Source organism: Talpa europaea (assembly GCF_964194135.1).
Source record: "Talpa europaea genome assembly, chromosome: 3".
In the NCBI taxonomy this organism is placed as follows: domain Eukaryota; kingdom Metazoa; phylum Chordata; class Mammalia; order Eulipotyphla; family Talpidae; genus Talpa; species Talpa europaea.
This window is the reverse complement of record NC_140069.1, coordinates 117,263,830-117,283,558: the sequence shown is the minus strand read 5'-3', so window position 1 is coordinate 117,283,558 and position 19,729 is coordinate 117,263,830. Positions and strand designations below refer to the sequence as shown.

The following is a 19,729-nucleotide window of genomic DNA, read 5'->3' as shown; positions in this document are numbered from 1 at the left end:
GAAGCCTTCTGCAGGTAGTCTTTACTGAAGAAATGTCCCTGTTCTAAAATGGTGATGTGGGACACACTCCCTGCTTGTCTGGTCTCAGGCACACTCTTCTGCGCACCTGGTCTGCCCCGGCTGTGGGTGCTCGCTCTCCCTGTGGGCTCAGACTACTTGTTCGGAAGGGGCCCGGTGTGGGCAAACTCCCCAGCTGGCCACTAGCTCCTTCAGGAGCCTCTGCTGGCTTCAAGTCGCTAGGTGGTGCCAGAGATCTCTCCTAGAGCCCTTGGGGAGCTGATTTTCCACCCCGTGGGACAGGGAGCAGAGCGGGGATGGTAGGGTACACCTCAACGGCTTTGGGGTGCTGTGTCTGCCTTGTGCCCCACCGTCGTGGGGAACCCACGCCCCTAATTTCGTGCCCCGGGTCTCTGTTCCAAAGCCCTCAGTTCCAGGACACGGGCTGTAGCCCAGATCAGTGGGGCGGGAATGGCGCCTTTTGAATCCTGCTCCCCTGCCTGGGCGCCTTGTTCCTGCTCACTCAGGATGGGCCTCCGCCGTCTCCCCCTAATTTCGTGCCCGGGTCTCAGTTCCAAAGCCCTCAGTTCCAGGATGCGGGCTGTAGCCCAGATCAGTGGCGCGGGAATGGCGCCTTTTGAGTCCAGCTCCCTTGCCTGGGCGCCTTGTTCCTGCTCACTCAGGGAGGGCCTCCGCAGTCTTCCCCTAATTTCGTGCCCCGGGTCTCAGTTCCAAAGCCCTCAGTTCCAGGACGCGGGCTGTAGCCCAGATCAGTGGCGCGGGGATGGCGCCTTTTGAATCCCGCTCCCCTGCCTGGGCGCCTTGTTCCTGCTCACTCAGGGAGGGCCTCCGCCGTCTCCCCCTAATTTCGTGCCCCGGGTCTCAGTTCCAAAGCCCTCAGTTCCAGGATGCGGGCTGTAGCCCAGATCAGTGGCGCGGGAATGGCGCCTTTTGAATACAGCTCCCTTGCCTGGGCGCCTTGTTCCTGCTCACTCAGGGAGGGCCTCCGCAGTCTCCCCCTAATTTCGTGCCCCGGGTCTCAGTTCCAAAGCCCTCAGTTCCAGGACGCGGGCTGTAGCCCAGATCAGTGGCGCGGGAATGGCGCCTTTTGAATCCCGCTCCCCTGCCTGGGCGCCTTGTTCCTGCTCACTCAGGGAGGGCCTCCGCCGTCTCCCCGCAAGCCTAGGTCGCAGGCGCGGGGACCTGGGCAGCTGCGATCCGGTCCGGATCCGCGCTGCTTTCCGCACGCAACCTTACCGGGCGGCCGGGGCTGTGTGCTGGTGCTGGTCTCCTCCTGGGGGGCGTGGCTCTCTTTAATGGCGCCTGGAGCTCACCTCCGCGGCGGATCCTGCAGGGTTCGCCTCTCCCGTTCACAGGGTGTGGTGGCTGCAATAGTTCCTTTCCACTCACAGTCCCACTTGCTGCGTCCGTTTTTCTTGTTGGCCGTTTTGGTTTGTTGTTTCCCTCCTTTCTGCCGGTTGGTCGGAGAGTGCCGACTTTGTGGGCGGGGGAGGGGAGCAGGGTTCTGCGCTTCCCTCCCTTCTCGTCCTCTTTTATGGCAACTTTCTTCTTCGGGCAGTTTGCTGGAGTCGTCCGTTTATCTTCCGTGTCCCAGTTCTCACTGGGACCTGCCGCTTTTCCTCCCTATTAACTTTTTTTAATGGGAGATCTTACTCGCAGCGTCTCCTCGCCGCCATGTTGCTCCGCCTTCATTGAATTCTTTACCTCACAATAGGAATCCCTGAACTTGTAAGTAAGCAAGTGCCCTGCCAAAAAAAGTTTTACTATCTTAAAAAACCAAATCTGAGTAGTTAAGAATACTAATGTTTCATTTAGTGTCTATTCTTTCCACCGGCATATGGAAAAGAACTAGACTCCAGGGTGGGTAACAGAAGCTAGAGGGGCTCGTTGCTGGGAGACTAAGATGAGCAGGAAGGAAAAAACAAACAAACTACTTTTGGTATATTTATGAGGGAGAAAAAACTTCAAAATATATTTGTGGTCTAAATATATTTGTGGTAAAAATGTATAGATGAAAAGACTTGAAAAAATAAATGTGCCCTGAAATAGAGCAGTTTACTTTAACGGACGAGTCTGCATTACATGTTAAAATAAAAACCAGCCCATTTAGAAAGAGATGATCACAAATGAACTACAGTTACCGAGGTGTCTACCAAAGCTGTCCAGAGTGCATAGATCTGAAATTAGACTCAGCCTTTAAAGGAAAAAGAATTATTCTCAGATCAGTAACTTAGAAGAAATAGAATCCATACACTTGGATTGTATCTCATGAAGGTACAAAACACCCCATTTTCAGCTCTCATGATGACACTGTTAAATGGGAGATGGTGTGGGTGCCTGGGGAACAAGGGTGGTGAGCTTGGTAAAAAAGCAGTGGCTTAGATGAAATGTTTGTGTATGTGAAATTTTAGAATACGTTGGTCAGATTGGTCATGGAATACCTCATTGATGAAATGACACTGGGGTAAAACTTGTAAAAGGTAATGTGTGTAATGTGGTTTTTTTTTTTAAGATTTATTTATTTATTTATTTATTTATTTATTTATTTATTTATTTATTATTCATTTATAGAGTTTTAACCTAAGAGTTCATTTAAAATTATGCTGCTGTAAAGTTGATTGGAATTGTACTGGGAGAGCTAAATCTTTGGCATCATGACTTTGTTGTATAAGGTTTCTTTTTTATTCCTTTCTTCTTTTCTTCTAGATGGCCTGATATTTACCCAGAGAGCCTTTCTCAGAGACTGAAAAGATCAGTTTTTATCTCAGGAATTGAAAAGATCATTGAAATGTCAAAATTATTCTGGCTATTGGAATAGAGGGGATAATGACGAAGCATGTGACAGTCATTCAAACTCAGCACTGCCTTTGTCCTCAGATTCACAAACTACTTCTGACTGTAAGTCCACTAATTGGGGAATGCTGAGTGGCAGATACCAACTCTGAGGGTAAAATTTGAGGATGGGTACAGATCAAAAATAAAGCTCCCTCTTCCAGCACACTGTAGTACATTCATGACCTCAGCACATATTTACTAGATTAGAATCAATCTTGAAAGCTCAGATGTTCTGCAAGTTACCTCTAGGCATGGAGGATGTTTTGAAGGAGACAATCTCCAGCAATACATCCATGAATGAGTCTGTGAGTTCCTTCCATCACACATTTAGATGTCCTCTATCTCCTTTTTCCAACCAGAAGTGGCATTCTGCCCTGGTTCCTTGTGTGAGAAGTAAGCTGTACTGACAACATGGATGGCTCCAGATGCCCAGGAAGACATGGGGCATCATGCCTCTTGGTGTGTATGTAACTTTAACCAATAAAGGCATATAACTGTTCCTAAGTAAGTTGCTAGTTAGAGTAGTTGAGGGAGTAGCAATGAGCAGACATTATGAGGCATATTTCAACTTAAAAAGCACAAAACTTTCTAAGTAAGATTTATGCAACAATAAAATGACCTCATGAAATGGATTAAAATTCATTCATTCATTCATTCATTTTTCTCATTCAACAAGTAATTACTGAATGCCTACATAAGTCAGACACTATTCTAGGCACTGGGAATATATTAGTGAACAAGAGACAAAAATCCCGCCCTTATTGAGTTCTTCAAGGAGCAGACAGACACATAATAAGAAAAAGGTAAAAAAGCAGTGGCTTAGATGAAATATTTGTGTATGTGAAATTTTAGAATATGTTGGTCAGGTTGGTCATGGAATACCTTGTTGATGAAGTGACACTGGGTAAAACTTGTAAAAGGTAATGTGTGCAATGTGGGTTTTTTTTTTTTTTAAGATTTATTTATTTATTTATTATTCATTTATTTATACAAGCACTGGGTACAGTCAGAAGCGCGGGAGGGTGAGAGAATTCACCAGAGCCAGAGCGGGGAGCAGAGCAGGCAGAAGGACCGAAGCACACTGCTGAGGGGAGCAGCGGGCGGCAGGAGAGGTCTGCGCGCCATGTGGGACCCTCCTCAGGTGGCCGGGGAGCAGCCGGGGATCGAACCGGTGCCGCAGAGGCCGCAGGCAGCTTCGCAACCCAGCACTCAACCGTTGCGCCACCGGGGAGGCCCAGTGTACCCAATTTTTGATTAAAGACTATCTACAAGCCACCAGATGAAAATAAGAACAAACTCTTTACTTGCACAGGGCTGACTGGTCAAGGTGAAAAGAATTGAATCAGCATTTGTGAAGAATTGATTGCATCATATTAGGAAATATAAAGAAGATGAATGAACATCTGAGTAAAATGATATGCACTTGAGCCCTGGACCTGTTCCTTTCTAGTTGTGAAAATTTAGATAAGTTATTTAACTTTTCTGAGCCTTCGTTTCTGCTGTGTAAAACTAGGAGGATAATTATCTCACAGGATTATAGCAAATACCAAATAAAATGTATGGGAAAATGATTAGTAATGAGTATAGCTTATGTAGATATTGATTACAAATTGCTTGCACTCACATGCCTTTATTGGACCCCCAGTCCTGTGGAGGAGGCACAGCTCGACATTACTATTGTTCCCATTTTAAGGAAGGTGAGATTGAGACTGAAATGCCCCCTCCCCTTGACCTTTATCTTTCTCTTATCCCAGTTCACTTTGCTAACAAGTTCATAAGAGAGACTTTAGTGTGTTCACTGCTCTGAAGGTAGGGGCTCTGACCTTCTCAGACACCTGTGAAGGCGTCCCCAGAATTGGAACATTTTTAGAGCTGGAAGAAACCTCTGATGCCATTTAGACAAGCCCGCATTTTATGGATGAAGATGCTTCATTTCTGAACTATTAAGCTAACAGTGCAAGGGCCCCTTGGTCACGTTGGGCAGCACCAGCTCTGGGCAGGGCACACTGCTCTCCACAACACCCTGCTACCACTCACATTGTGACCATGGGAATGGCCTGGGAGAGACCTCAAATCAAAAGTCTGAAACTTCCTCAATTAGTTATTTAACTAAAATGAATTTATTCTAACTACCTCTATTATAGCATTCAAAAAAGCTAACACCACTTAATAAATATATGGTAACTGAAGTCACCTCTTGATGGATAATCGTGTTTTCTCATTTGCAATTTTAGTGCTAGAAGACAAAGTAACTTTAAAACTGCTCATGAGAGGACCCAATTATCTGATAAGCAATTCTAAAGACCATATACACAAATGCAGAAGCAGACACTTTTATGAATGGTGTCAGACAAGGAAAGAGATATTTGTGGCACAGGAGCTCTGGAAAATGTAATTATTTATCCTTTCACAATTAATGAAAGAAATTGAAAATGAAGCTTTCATTTCAAATCCTTTTTATCTGGATGAAACTTTAATTTTACATAATTAAATTGACTTCACAGTTCAGTGTGTTAAAATATGCAATTAAGCAGCATATCAAGGTTAAATGCCTACTGTTGTTGGCTCATTTAGAAATCATGCTGCTTAACTCCCAAACAAGAATGAACACCTGCCCATTTGGTATCATCCCCAGAGCTGGGGACAGCACAGGGCCCATGCTGACTCCCCAAATTCAGAGCAGGGCAGTTGAGTTTTCTAGCATGCACCGAATCATGAATAAGCCAGCTGGATATTTCAGGAGTTTTCATTTATGTTTTAGTGGGGCTTCATTTTTTCTTTGCATGAAAAAAATATTCTGGGACTTTGATGGAGATTCATAGATGATTAATTTTATCTCTTACAAAAGTTACCTCTCAGACAACACTTGCAGTTTCAAAGTTGTCTTCTGTTTGTTGAAAGTATGTTAAAACTGCTTTATTACAATTTTGTCATTTCACAATTTGTAACAAATTTCAGCTGGGGAGCTCTTTCAAATTATCTTTGCACTCTACGGAAAGGAGGGGCTTAACATGTCCTGGCAGGTGTCGAAGTGGGACACAGAAATGGGACTGGGGTGATCCACTGGAAACATTCCTCATGAGGCAGTAAGTAGTCTATAAAGGTGGAGACATTCACTTGTGTACCTGACTCTGTTTTCCCTTTGAAAAGCACCTTTGTGATGGTGAATGTATGGCTCTCTAGCATCTTCTATTCCCTTTCATCTTAAGACTGTTAATGGAGGATAGCACACTGAGGTTCCTGCCTCAGTGCACTCTAGAATTCATGCAACAGTGATTCCTGTTTCAGCCATTGGTGTGGTTATTGGGAAAGTGATTCTAAGTATATGCCTACTGTAATGACAGGTGGAAAAGCTGAACCTATTTGGTCATTTTTCCAGATAAATGGGGGGGGGGAGCACGGGGGAAGTGTATTACCAGATTAATTACAAAAACCACAAAAAGAATTATCAAATTTGGGTCATACGTTACATTTGGTGATTTATTCTCTCTGTCACGCTCCTGCTATTAATTATAGGATAGCAGTTCTTACGGTGATCAGCGGGCCATGAAACTAGAAGAATATTGTAAAAGATGCAATGTGTATAGTGATATAATGTATATCAGAATATATGACCGTTTTTACTCCTTTGAATCAGACTTGAAATATGGTACACTGTTTTCATTATATCAGAATGCATCATGGAGCTAAAAATTCTTTAAAATCCCATAAAGCTAGACTTGTGTCTGCCTCATTGCATTGTTCTGGAAACCAAAGGTGGCCTTGGCTACCAAGGGGCATTTGGTGGTTTTACCAGGAAAAATATTAAGAGTGAAAAGAATGGAAAAGTTTTATCATGTAGCCATGCAAAATAATAAAAGTACCCATTTATATATTTATCAATTTCATAATTACAAATTATTCTTATTGGATCTCTCTTCCCTTAGAATCTATGGAAGGAAACATTGATGACATTTAGTTTTGGTTATTGAGGCACTTGAAAATGATTAAACTACGGTAGTGAAACTATGTTCACACACAAACATGCAAAATCACAGATTGGGCTTCCCTCAAACAAATCTAATTTTGTAAGTTTCAACACTAAACAACTGTTTAAATGATACCAAACAGTAAAGTCTACTTTGTACAACTGTAAATCTTGTACCATTTTCCAGAAACATGCAGGTTTAACCTCAGTTTCTAAAAAGCTTAGAAATCCTGGTCTGATTTTATACTTTCTTGATACTTTTTTTGAAATAAAAAGATGGTACAATTGAAATGTTTCTTCAGTATTGCCTGATACTCTCTGCCTACTTTATTGGAACTATCTGATTTGATAGAGGTGAACTGCTATGGCTTTTACTGCTTCAGAACCAGATGGAAGAAACTCTGGACACATGCAAATATGATACATGTAAATGGTACTGATGATTGCAGGAAAATCATACACAGCTCCTAAACCTTATATTGGTCTCTTTCAAATTTCCCATCAACACTTTTACCAAGGTGTTTCTAGATATCAAAGTCTAACTGAAACAACCAGAAGAAAATATTTTGAAAGCTGGAGAATTTTATTCTATAACTCTTTCTGAAATATGAATTCAGAACTGTTGTCACTCATATATGTGGATATCAGTTAGAACTCCCAAATGCCAATTAAAAATATCCTGGCTTTGTTATTATCTTTTCTGAATTTCCTTCCACTTATTTTTTGTCAAAGGATGTCTTAGCAGGTTAAAGGTTCTCAATATAATGGAATTTTACAGTAAATACGTAGCATTCTGGCTCATTACTGGGTGGTGGTAGGAATCAAGAGTTTGCAAAACAATGTGTTTAAATTCATTCTTTAGGGAAAGGTGACTTATTCTAATATTGAACTATCTTTACTATGAAATTTGAAGTGAGATTAACCAGACAGAGACCAACAAGGGCACAAAATTAATGAAAGCATTGTGAAAGCACTTTAAATCTCAACATGCTTTATGAAGTATACTTACTATCTTCCTATTATCCTTTTCATCTCCAACTCTAAGAGGGAAGTAGTTGTGTTTTTAGGAAGTGTTAGCACCACTTCTCTGCAAAAGGATTATCTTTATGTTTAGAACATTTTTGAGAGAATCAAGTAAACTAATATGTATTCTGTCTGTAAATCAGGGGGATAAAAGGTTCAAGCATGGCTGCTGCTCTCTGGATTTCTCAATGTTATCTTTTATAGTTCACAGTTTCTAAGCAAAACACTGATGATCTAAATATAAAGCTTGAGACATTATCATTAAGTATGACATTCATGTAGATATTAAATATATGCTTATATTGGGAGCTGAGGAGAGTTTCTGAAGTTAGCAACTACTTGAAATAATAAGCTAAATTTCATAATTCAAGGATGGATTTAATTTCCAATTAGGAATAAAAATGAAAAGAAGAAACCACTCAATTGAAGTTGCTAATATAAGTCCAAAATACCAAAGATAACATAAAGATAAAACACTTAAGCGAATCTAATTCTATACTAAAACAGAGGCAGTAAAATTCTATCCCAAGAAATTACTTTAGAAATTTGGAAAGAAAATTACAACAATCACCCTGAATAACAACTTGCTGCCTCTATTGACCTACTGTAACATGCCTGTATCAGTTGCCAGTTAATGCCTTATTTTCTATCCTAGTTTTTTTTTCTGTGTGTTTCAGAAGGCATTTTCTTTTTGAAAAAGAAATCAGAAGTCTTCTTATTACCCAGATAAGACATTCAAAATCCACCTAGTTAGATGACTACTGAAATTTCTAATTCTAACTCTCTGGTAGAGTATCACTGCCTCTCTCCGAGAAGATGAGTTTGAATTAAAATGATTGTGGGCAGTTTAATAAAGATACTTATAGATGATTTTTCTGAGTTACCTCAGGCATTTGTGTCAACTTGGGAAAAACCTGAATAGAGGGAAAAGAAGCACTCTTCATTTAGTTGAAACAAAGAAGTGTCATCATTAAACTTGGAGAAAAAAAAAATCAACTGAAAAAATTGTATTTAAATGTATTTAAATAATGAACTCAGAGAACTTCAGAAGGATAAGTATAAAAATACCACACATTAACTGTGTAAAATTCTTGAGTTGAGTCTAGAGAAAAGCCTAGGATCTAGGTATCATGAAAGATGCAGCAAATTAGACTCACAGGGGAACAGTCATACTTGATGGGAAAGAATGGAGAATATTGTATTTTTGGCTTGACACATCAAGGTAAGAGCTCCCCAAAGCAATCTTACCTTTGTTTTCTGCCTTCAGTTCCTCTGCCATCAAGCTGTCTTGTCGGTTACCAAGCACAAATGCCAGAAATGAGAGGATCAGGGCATCCAATATCCCAATAATAGCCAGGATGTATGCCCAACGGACTGAACAAGCTCCGAGAGTGTACTTGTCTGTCTTTTCTCCACACATCCGTTTCACTTCATCTGAATCCCAGCCATCAGGGAAAATCATACAGCCAAGCACAAGGCAGGCAGCTTAGAGAAAGAGAAGAAAGAAAGGAGTTAACATAAATTTTATTTTAGCAGACATCACTACTGTTTGTCAAATCATTATTTCATTCTTAATTTAAAGAACAGCAAATCTCACTGCTATCCTATCCTGGTTAATTTAAAAACAGTCCAGCACTCTGCTGCAAAGAGAGCTCTGGGAATGAACTGTACAGCGAACCTGAGCATTCTGAGATAAGGTAAGGTATGTCAATCTGTAAGACAATACTAAAAAATATAATTTTGGTGTGCACTTGTGGGAAGGCTTCGCATTGTGAGTAGGACATAAGGAATCTTAACACTGCTGAATGACCATTCAATGCTGATTCTAAGAAGCTATGACAGCAGCTGGATAGGTAGATAGGATAACATGGAAAATGTCAGGGCATACTGACTTTAGGTCACATGTTGTGACCTCCTACACACACACATACACATACACATACACGCACGCGAACCTGTGCACTGAAATGTTTCTTGAGGGTATACTTAACCCATTTAATGCACTCTGTCCTCTATTTCTGACAAACACTGCAATAGTATGGCATCAGACAGCTCTTACTGAAATTCAGAAATTCAAGGAGAATATTTTATATTCTATTTCCCAAATATCACAGTGGGGATCATAACTATTCTTTTTAATAGAAATGTGTTTTTTTGAAAATAAAAGAAGTGGCTTTTGTTGCTACTCTCATTACATTTAAATGAATCCTTTAGGAGTTAAGTGACGATAGTTTTAGATTGTATAGAGCTTCCTGCATAGGTGAGTTCATTCATTAATTCACTAATTCAACATTCATTCATTCATTTGATGACTACTTTTAAGTCTCTCCCCTATGTGTGCCAGACACAATTCTTGGTGTTCAGAATGCAGTGATCAGAAAGAGACATGATCTATGTTGTAACGGAGCTGAGGTTTTGTTAGGCAAGAGGCAAAAAAAAACAAAAACAAAAACAGAGCAGACATGCAGGTAAAATAGTTGTAATAAGTACTAGAGAGGAAAGACCCAAAGAACTCAGAGAATATGGGTTGGAGCTTCTTTAGAGAAGATGGTTAGGTAAGAACTCTTGAGGGAGTCTTCATGGGGTATAAGCAAAGGCCAAAAATAGACATGGCACTGGACATGTGGAGTTGATGGGAAATCAAGGTAATAACATGTGTAAAGACTCTGAGGTTAGGAAAAAACTTGGTGTGTTTGAGGAGTTACAAGGAATCGGTGACAGGGATGGAGAAAATGATTATGTTGAAATGGCAAGACAGGCAAGAGCTAAGCACCAAGATAGATTATTATTTCCAGGGTATGTGACTTGAAAGACTATGATGGCACAATCAGATTAGAGTTTTAATCACCAAGTGACACATGTTTGAGTCATTTAAGATACTTCACTGGAAAAGGGCACTAGTGGAATGGTGACATCCACAAAGACATCCTTCATCAAGGTCTTTCTACACTGAGGGTAGACTGATTATCTTAGAAGTTTCCATCTGGATAGAAGACCCAACTGAGGGATCAGGAAAAAAACTAATTATAATAAAGCAAAAATCAAAATCAATAGGCAACTATAAGCCAGAGACATAATATGGGGGGGGGCAAGGGAGTAGGATCAAAACAGGGTGGTGAGAATTTTACAAATTGGGATAAAAAGAGCAGAGGCAGGGTTAACATTCTGAAACTAATATCACAGTAAAATATGAGCTGGCCCCCATTGTTTCCTATCTTTAAAGAATGTGATTTCCACATTCTTAAGTGAAGAATCTGGGAGGACAGACGAGATAACACACAATCATGCTATATTTTATGACATGGGGATTTTGCAGAAAGTTACAAAAACAGACTTCTAAAATTTAAATATTAATATCAATCTACGGATTAGTTGGTTATTCAGAGAAATTTTAATATAAAAATCTTAAATTTTAAAGACAAGATCAGGTTTTGGTCGGCCTAAAAAGTATACTCCAGGCGTCCTTCAGGCCACGAGGTGGTGGGATATAATCACTGTCTAACTGAAATCTGTAAATTGTGATTGTAAATCCAGTTTTAAAATGAATCCTATCCTTTAAAAGCTGTGACTCTTGACTACCATTGCATAACAACAATTTTATTTTCTGACAAGTATTATCAAGACATATTTTCCATTCCTCTATCCAAACTCCTCCTACTCAACTGTTTTACTTTATTTTTGCAAAGCAAAGTCCCTTGAAAGTTAGAGTGAATTTAACTAAAGATTAATTTAAGCCATTAAAAAACCTAAACTTTAAGCTGTTGGCTTCTTTGTAAAGGTATGATTATTACTTTCTGCATTAATGCTTGAGTACTATAGTTAGTTTTATTTCCTGGCATTCTATTAAGGAGAACCTTATTAACCTGCATGATTTGTATAGCCCCTGGAAATTAGCAGCTGCTCCTAATCCTGACTAAGCAGTACCTGTAAGATCCTAGGCTAATGTCTCAGTCAATGAAAGATTAAGTCATATTTCTTTTGGCTTTATAATTATTTCTAATTCTTTACAAATTGATAATCCGGTAAGATGTAGCACCATCGTCACTCCACTAAACATTAGAGTATACAAGGCACCAGAACATTTGATTAATTTGGACATGCTATTTCCTGACCTCAGGGACAGTGGAGAATTAGCTCCAGTTAAGCTATTATCCAAAACCTAGAATGTCACCTAGGAAATGACTAAGTTCTTCAGTTGTAAATTCTTTCATTTCAGCAGCAGGCTTTCTGGAAGGATATTAAGGAAACATTCTTGACTATTTAAAAGCTGGAGATGGGCAGAGAAGAATGATGAAAAGAAACCCATGTCCTCATTGTACAGTATCATGATATTGTCTAATCTGGAATATATAATAGAGGTATCCTTGTGAGGGTGTGACTGCTTTATTTCAATTTTAAGCATATTCCAATTGGTTAGGAAGCATTCACCTAAAAGGAACCTCTGTGCAGAGGCAATGATGCCCACAATAGGTTCTTCTGAAATTGTACACAAACAGCTAGTGGTCCTCAGAGCCACTAACTGCCGTGGCATTTTTCATGCCAAAAAGATGAATATAATCTCTGTGAAGGAAACAGCCTCAGAAAACCCCACAAATGTTCTTAATTGGGTCTTTCTCCAAACGAAAATGAAGCAAGATGAAAAAAACAATAGGGAGTCTATGATTTGGGTCACCTGCTCCTGCTGATCTTGCTGGTCCAACGAGCCTAATGAGGACTTAAAGTTTCAAATCCAAGAAGAGCTTATTTTTTGGACAGGAAGGGAAAGTCTAAATTCATTCTTTAAGAAGCCTATGCACTGTTGCACAAAAAGCATGATAAACTGCCTCATGTTGCTGAAGCACTCAAGGGGAACTTAGTGGAAAAAGGGAAACTGCATTCACTTAACTCTATCAATTATTCAGGCATACAATAACTGAAGAAAGTGATGCCTGCACAGGTCCAGGCTACGTGCTGGGGATGGGGGACTTTTCCGAGGAATGCCTCTCTGAACACCTGGTAAAAGATATTCATGACTCCTCCTACAGCTTCTTCCCCAGCACATGGCCCACCAGCCTGAGCAATGGCCTTTATGTCTGGAGAAGCCATGCTCTTCAAGCCTCCGTTTCCCTCTGGAAAACAGAGTCACTAGACAATCAAGGGCATGAAATAAGGAGGTTTAGAGTCTGGAGGAGAAAACAAATTATCTCCAATAAAGTTTGATGTGAAACTCGGATAATTTTATGGGGTCACAGTACAAAAGAAAGATACAACATCTGTTAAAAGAGGGTGGGGGAAGAAAAAATGTACATACAAACTTTGGGCTCTCAAAGAGAAGAGTTAGAAAGTTGTGTACTGTGGTAAGACAAGCTTCCCTGGCCTGCCCAGATGCTCAGCGCTAATTTGCCCGAGCAGAGGGCCACATACCCATGTGTACTTTGTGCTGAATCAGTCGTGCAAGCACGACCGCAGCTCAGACAGGTTAATCAAGGAGTTTGCTTCCACCTGCATTTATGAGCGACAAAGTGGAAAAATAGCTTTTATGGCATATGATAGCAGACGTGAGGAAAAACACTTAATAGTACAACATAATTTGCTAACTTTCCCAAATTTTGAGGGCTAATAATCAAATAAAATACAAATTGGAACTTAAAAATACAATGCAGTTCTGAATGCTGCTAGATGGTTTTAGACAAAAAGCTTGGATCCAAACAAATGTGAAATCACATAATGACAGTTAATGATGTACATCACGTTTATTCTGTGATAACCACAAGTGGGGCACTCTTCACATGCATCATCTCAGTTAATTCTCATACGAAACTAAGAGAAACATGAGAACATTTCTTCCCAGCTCCTCTAGCAAGGACTTTCCCCAAAGAAGGATTTTCCTGAAATATCCTTGGCCCCTTATTCCACTCCCTATTTCTGCCCTTATTCCTCCCCACAGAGACAGAATTCCCTGAGGAGTATGGGGAGACGAGCTGGCCCAGGGCCTTCCTCCCCTTACCTTCGTAGCTGTTTGCCCACACGAAGGATATGGTCCGCTCCTCTGTGCTGTGAATTTTACACAGAGGAAGTTGGAAGCTGCTGTCTAGGAGTGGAAGTACGCCCAGCTCTAGGGGTGCAGACTAGAAATTCCTTTTGAATAAGAGGTGCAGAGCCATGTTCTTCAATCTAATCTTTCTTCTAATGAAAAGGAATATTTTGGTTTCCATCTACGAGCTCCTCTCTATGTCTCAGTTGCTTTAGAGTTCAGAAAGATCTCACAGTCCAGGAGGCTGAAAGTTTGAGCTAAGAGTATAGCATGGTCGGGTTCTGGGGAGCACCCTCTCTGGGTTGCAGACGCCCTGACTCTTTCTGTGTCTTTTCATGGTGGAAAGTAAACGAGGGCCCTGCTTCCTGGCTATTTAATGCTGCTATAAGGGACTCTTAAAGGGCTCCTCCCTCATGACCTAATTATCTCTCAACGACCCCATCTCCTATCCCACCAGGCTGGGACTAGGGTTTCAACATAATTGATTTGAGAGACACATTTCGTCCATTGCAAAGGTGGGATGGAGGTTTATCATTCACTGCTTCTATGCAAACCTCAACACTACTGTTTTCTTTTTTTAAATGCGAGGAAGCTGAGGCACAGAAATGTCAAAAAGCTTGCTCAACATCATACAAAATCCACAGTGGCAGAATTTGAATTCAGATAGTCTAACTTTGAAATCTACGTTCTTAACACCATTTATGCTATTATCCTTTAATTATCAACAATAGTGATGCATGTAAAATCACTTTAGGGCATTGGTTTCTGCACCAAAAACACTTTTAGAATATTGGCAGTGCTGAACATGTTTATAATTAGACATTTATTCTCTGAGTACAAGAGAAATTGTTAGCTTTTACATGTATAAATATTTCTTTGGTTTATGCTAGTATTCTACCTAATCAGAATTTCATCTTATATATAGTGCCAAGAACATTGTAAATTATAAATGCGTGGAATGGGAATTATGAGGTTTTATTGTATAAATATGTGTATATTTGGTTCTATGCACATTTCATAATTAAATCCACCCTTTTTTGGGCTAGATATTTTGGCTTGATATTTTAAGTTGACAATGTGTTAGCCCAACATTTTTATATGTTTTTAAAAGGTATATATGCCTTTTTAAGATTGCACATATGCGTGTATATCCTTATGTTTATGACTGTAAGTTCATACGTATCTTGTTAATTTATACACCATTATTTGTTTGTAGAATATTTTCTGCTTCAGGTGAAAATAAAGACATGAATCAACTAGGCTTTTATTTAAGTCTTTTTTTTTAAGTAACTACTTTGGATTTCAATAGGCACAATTTTTTTTTCTAGTCTCTTTTCATTTCTCATGTATGTATGTATATTTACATTGAAGTCATAGTTATTAGTTTACAACACTGTATACGATCTAGGGAGGTGTCATCGCACCACATCCACCACCAAGTCATTACCATAGTCCACTGGGCTCCCCCCCCAACTCTGTATCTACTTCCACACGCCCCATCTCATAGCTTTAATTCTGCAGTTAGATTTCTAGGACTTGATTTAAGTTTTTAGACATAGTGGTTTTTTTTTTTTTAAGATTTATTTATTTATGCATAGAAGAGCTGGGGTATAGGCCAGAGGTGTGTGTGTGTGTGGGGGGGGTGAGAGGATTCACCAGAGACAAGTGGGGAACAGAACAGGCAGACTGACTGAAGTACACTGCTGAGGGGAGCAGCGGGTGAGTAAGAAGAGGTCTGCTGTGCCATGTGGGTTGCTTCCTGGCTGGCTGGGAATCGAACTCGTGCTGCAGTGGCTGCAGATAGCTTCATAGGTTGCATCTTAACCCTTGTGCCACCAGGGAGGCCCTAGACAGTGTTTTAACAAATGTTTCAATAAACACAAAACTAAACATGCTGGTAGGTCATAAGCATGTCTGAAATTTGCAGGACAGCCCTTATTTAGGCAGCATTTTCATGTTCTAAACTCTATAATGCATTTCAGGCACAGGGTTTGAAAAAGATGAAAACTTCATCTTTCTCTGAGGCCATATGAAGAGGACCCTGAGTGGTCATCTATCACCTACTCCACTAGCAAAATCTGCTTTAGCTAAGAAAACACCCAAAGCAAGGCAACATGTACCAGTGATTCCCTGCCAGCAGTTTTCCATGGAGTTCTCTGTGCCAAGGCTCTTTTGTTTGTAGATCAGGGAGCACAGGTCTAGATTACTGAGTAGATTACCATTTATCTTATATTATTTATATTTAGGAATATATTTGTATTTACTTGATGCGCTATACCTACATGAACTATAGGAAATAATTGCACTTGGAGAAGGAAATCATTGAGCTGACTTCCTATCTTCCTGCACAGCAGGAGGAGGAAGGAGTACATTCTAACTTGGCCCTGACTCATTATAGGACTCAGGAAAGACATGGTTTGGTGAAGCTAGACAAAGTCAGGGATCTCATGCCAGCCTGCTACCAACATCTCATTTTTCAGTACAAGGGATGACCTTAGAGGCGATGGAATTTCTTCACAGTAAGGATGTGTCCCAAGCCTGCCAGAACCTTGGACACAGAGTACCCATTTTTAGACACTTTCCTAAAACTGAATTTTTCACCAATATAGCTTTATGACAGCGAACTTTTCTTTTACTCAGCATGCTCACATTTTATTCTATTCTCTAGAAGCAACATTTTCATGCTTTAGAGACTTCCAATGGCAAAAATTAATTGTTCAAAGAAAACGTGGAAAAAATAAATACTGTGTACTAAAAATGTTGGCATGGAATCCAGTTCAATAAGAATAAGTGCTTTTCCAACCATCCTTCATAGGGAAGTAAATTACTTTCAGGGTGGCATCAGATGCACCCTTTTAATTGGCTCCTAAGTAAATATACTTTGTCATAGTTTAGTTAATATCTGTATCCTTCTCTCCCTTCTCACTGATTCTGTCTCTCTCCTCTTATATAATTTAAAACAGTTGAATAAACTATGTTGTGCTCTTTGCAGAGGGGATGTGTAACATCACTCAGAACACACATGATCTAGACTTAGCACTGAATTATTTTTTCACCACATTGAAAGGGCAGAGCAGCACCACATCTGGATAACGAGATCTTGCAGCTGACTGTTTCTTAAGTCTGTTATCCTCCTCTTGAGTGTCATTTCCTTCCTCCAATCAGTAAGCCACTTGGATGCTTAAGTGGACTCTGAGAGACTGACTTATTAGAGCTACACCAAAACTCTGCCGAAGGAAAAGGTTAATTGGTTCTTTTTTTCCCCTTAATACTTTTCCCCCATCAGATTTCCTTAAATTTTTTTTTTAAACATTTCAATTCTCTTTGCTGCACCTTCAAAACAATTCATTCAGACTGTAGAAAATAAATCACTTGAGATATGTTAGGCTAGGACCAAACTATGGTAAGATCTTCCAGTTAAATACTGGTTTGTCAGAAAGGTCATGATGCATTTTTGCATGAAAACAGAAAAATAGGGCATTATTTTTCTGACAATCACACACACACACACACAGAGGTATATGCTATAGCTTTATTTTTTATTTATTTATTTTTAAAAAGATTTATTTATTTATTTATACAAGCACTGGGTACAGTCAGAAGCGCGGGAGGGTGAGAGAATTCACCAGAGCCAGAGCGAGGAGCAGAGCAGGCAGAAGGACCCGCTGAGGGGAGCAGCGGGCGGCAGGAGAGGTCTGCGCGCCATGTGGGACCCTCCTCCAGTGGCCAGGGAGCAGCCGGGGATCGAACCGGCACTGCAGAGGCTGTGGGCAGCTTCACAACCCAGCGCTCAACCGCTGCGCCACCGGGGAGGCTCTGCTATAGCTTTAGAACAAAAATTGGCCCTAGAGAAACTGAATAGGAATTAGCAATAGGTATCCAAAAAAGTGTAAAGACAAAAGCCAGGTCAAGAAAGGGCAAAAGAGGGGCCTCCCCGGTGGTGCAGCGGTTGAGCGCTGTGTTTCGAAGCTGCCCGCAGCTTCTGCAGTGCCTGTTTGATTCCCAGGCTGCTCCCCGGCCACTGGAGGAGGGTCCCACAGGGCGCGCAGACCTCTCCTGCCGCCCGCTGCTCCCCTCAGCAGTGTACTTCAGTCCTTCTGCCTGCTCTGCTCCCCGCTCTGGCTCTGGTGAATTCTCTCACCCTCCCGCGCTTCTGACTGTACCCAGTGCTGGTATAAATAAATAAATCTTAAAAAAAAAATAAAAAAAAGGGCAAAAGAAATCAGTGTTAAATAGCCTGTCAAGAGATTTTTGTGTATCTTTCAACTTCAAATTCTAAAAGCAGGAGCCAAAAGTTTATAGATAAAAATTTGGCCCCTTTGAAATTTGACAAACAAGGCCTGAATCAGAACAAAGCCTTCCCTCAACTAAAATGAAGTTTAGCCAAGACTTAACCTGCCAGTGAAATGCCCGGAGGTGGCTTTGCTTTGAGACTATGCTAGAGTGGCCCTCGCAGTAATCTAGCTTCCTTTATAGATGATGATACATGTACTAACAGCTTTCTATTAAAGATATAGATGGGTTGAAAAATAAATGTTTATGGAAAGGGGCCAGATACCCAGGCAACAAGGTAACATGGATAGGAACAATAGTTAAGTGCTTTCAACTTCTCTGCTCTACAGATCAGGTTCAAAACTAAACTCTATAACTTTAGGCCAAATAATGGGTCAAAAAAAAATATTGTGCTTCAAATTCAGCAACTTAATGGAGTTGCAAGAAAGTAAACACTTCCCTAGAATATAACCTGGAAAACTGCCCCTCGAACCTCCTTTATACAAAAGACACCACTGATAAAAGACACTGCAGTAGTCAACAAACATAAGCACAGTGAGGCTGCCACCAACACAACTTCTCACCATAGGAAGACACATGTAGATACACAAGCAGACACACACATGGAGCTGCACCAGCACTGGGTGTTCTGTGAGTAGGGTAATCCTGAGGAAAGATAAAGAGCAGAGACTGCGGACAGATTTGTCTTGATACCCATACCTGTAGGTAACAACTCTGAAGTCAGTCTGTCCATGTGTAGAGTTTTGGGTTAATAAAAAAGGAAGTCTTAAGGTTTTTGTCTACCCTGAAAGTTCTAAACCGGGCTCCATAAAGAGGCACACAAGGGTCTTGAGATGATTGTGAAATAAAGAATTTTAAAAATCGATAAAAATTTTACAGATATTAGAGGTCATTTCCCCTTTGTAGAGATCCTGGGATTGTAAACTCTGCATCACTAGCAACAAGTATGATATGAACCACTATTCCCTTGCCTAGGTAATGAACAGAAGATAGACATTTTCTTGGGTATTCAGCAAGTATTAGCCTAGGGAAGTGACATAGACCAGCTTGAATGCAATGGAGAAACTATGAAAAAGACTGTTTAGTATTTTGGTTTAGGGAAGAGAAGTGGTACCTAACTTCTTTTTTTTTTTATTCTTCACGTCTATTGATCATTTTTATTCTTCAAGATCATTATTATCCTTCAAATCTATTGATAATATCCTGACAATGCTATGCAGAACTGGGCCAAGTTGGTTGGCTTCAAACCAGGATGGCACCTGGTTCACCTTGACCAAAATAAATGATATTCACAAAAGCCATGACTTAGGGGCCTTCCTATTGCTGGAACCAATTGTCTCAAGCATGAATCAAGCCAAACATTGGAAACCTTTGGGCTACCAGTTATTGCCATTAGTGACTCTGTATAAACCCAATCGTGTTCCAACTTTCACCATTTCCACATTGGTTCCCTGTAGGACTGAGAGCATGCTATTTGGCTGAATCCATTGAAACTGCACCAAACAAGGTCATCTCAACAGCTCCGTCCCTATAGATGTTGTCACCAAGGACTGTGCTGTCTCCACTGTCTCTTAAAATGG

General features: G+C 40.5%; 1 protein-coding gene across 1 annotated transcript in view; it reads right to left on the bottom strand.

The window, feature by feature from the left end:
* Nucleotides 1-6,566: 6,566 nt before the first annotated feature.
* Nucleotides 6,567-19,729, bottom strand: part of LHFPL3 (LHFPL tetraspan subfamily member 3) — a gene marked incomplete at both ends in the record, with an annotated part of 346,792 nt that continues 333,629 nt past the window's right edge. Inside the window, 2 exons of the mRNA XM_084230615.1 lie at nt 6,567-6,619; nt 9,092-9,328. Of these exons, the coding sequence (XP_084086741.1) occupies nt 6,567-6,619; nt 9,092-9,328 (290 nt within the window). The remainder of the gene's footprint in view (nt 6,620-9,091; nt 9,329-19,729) is intronic.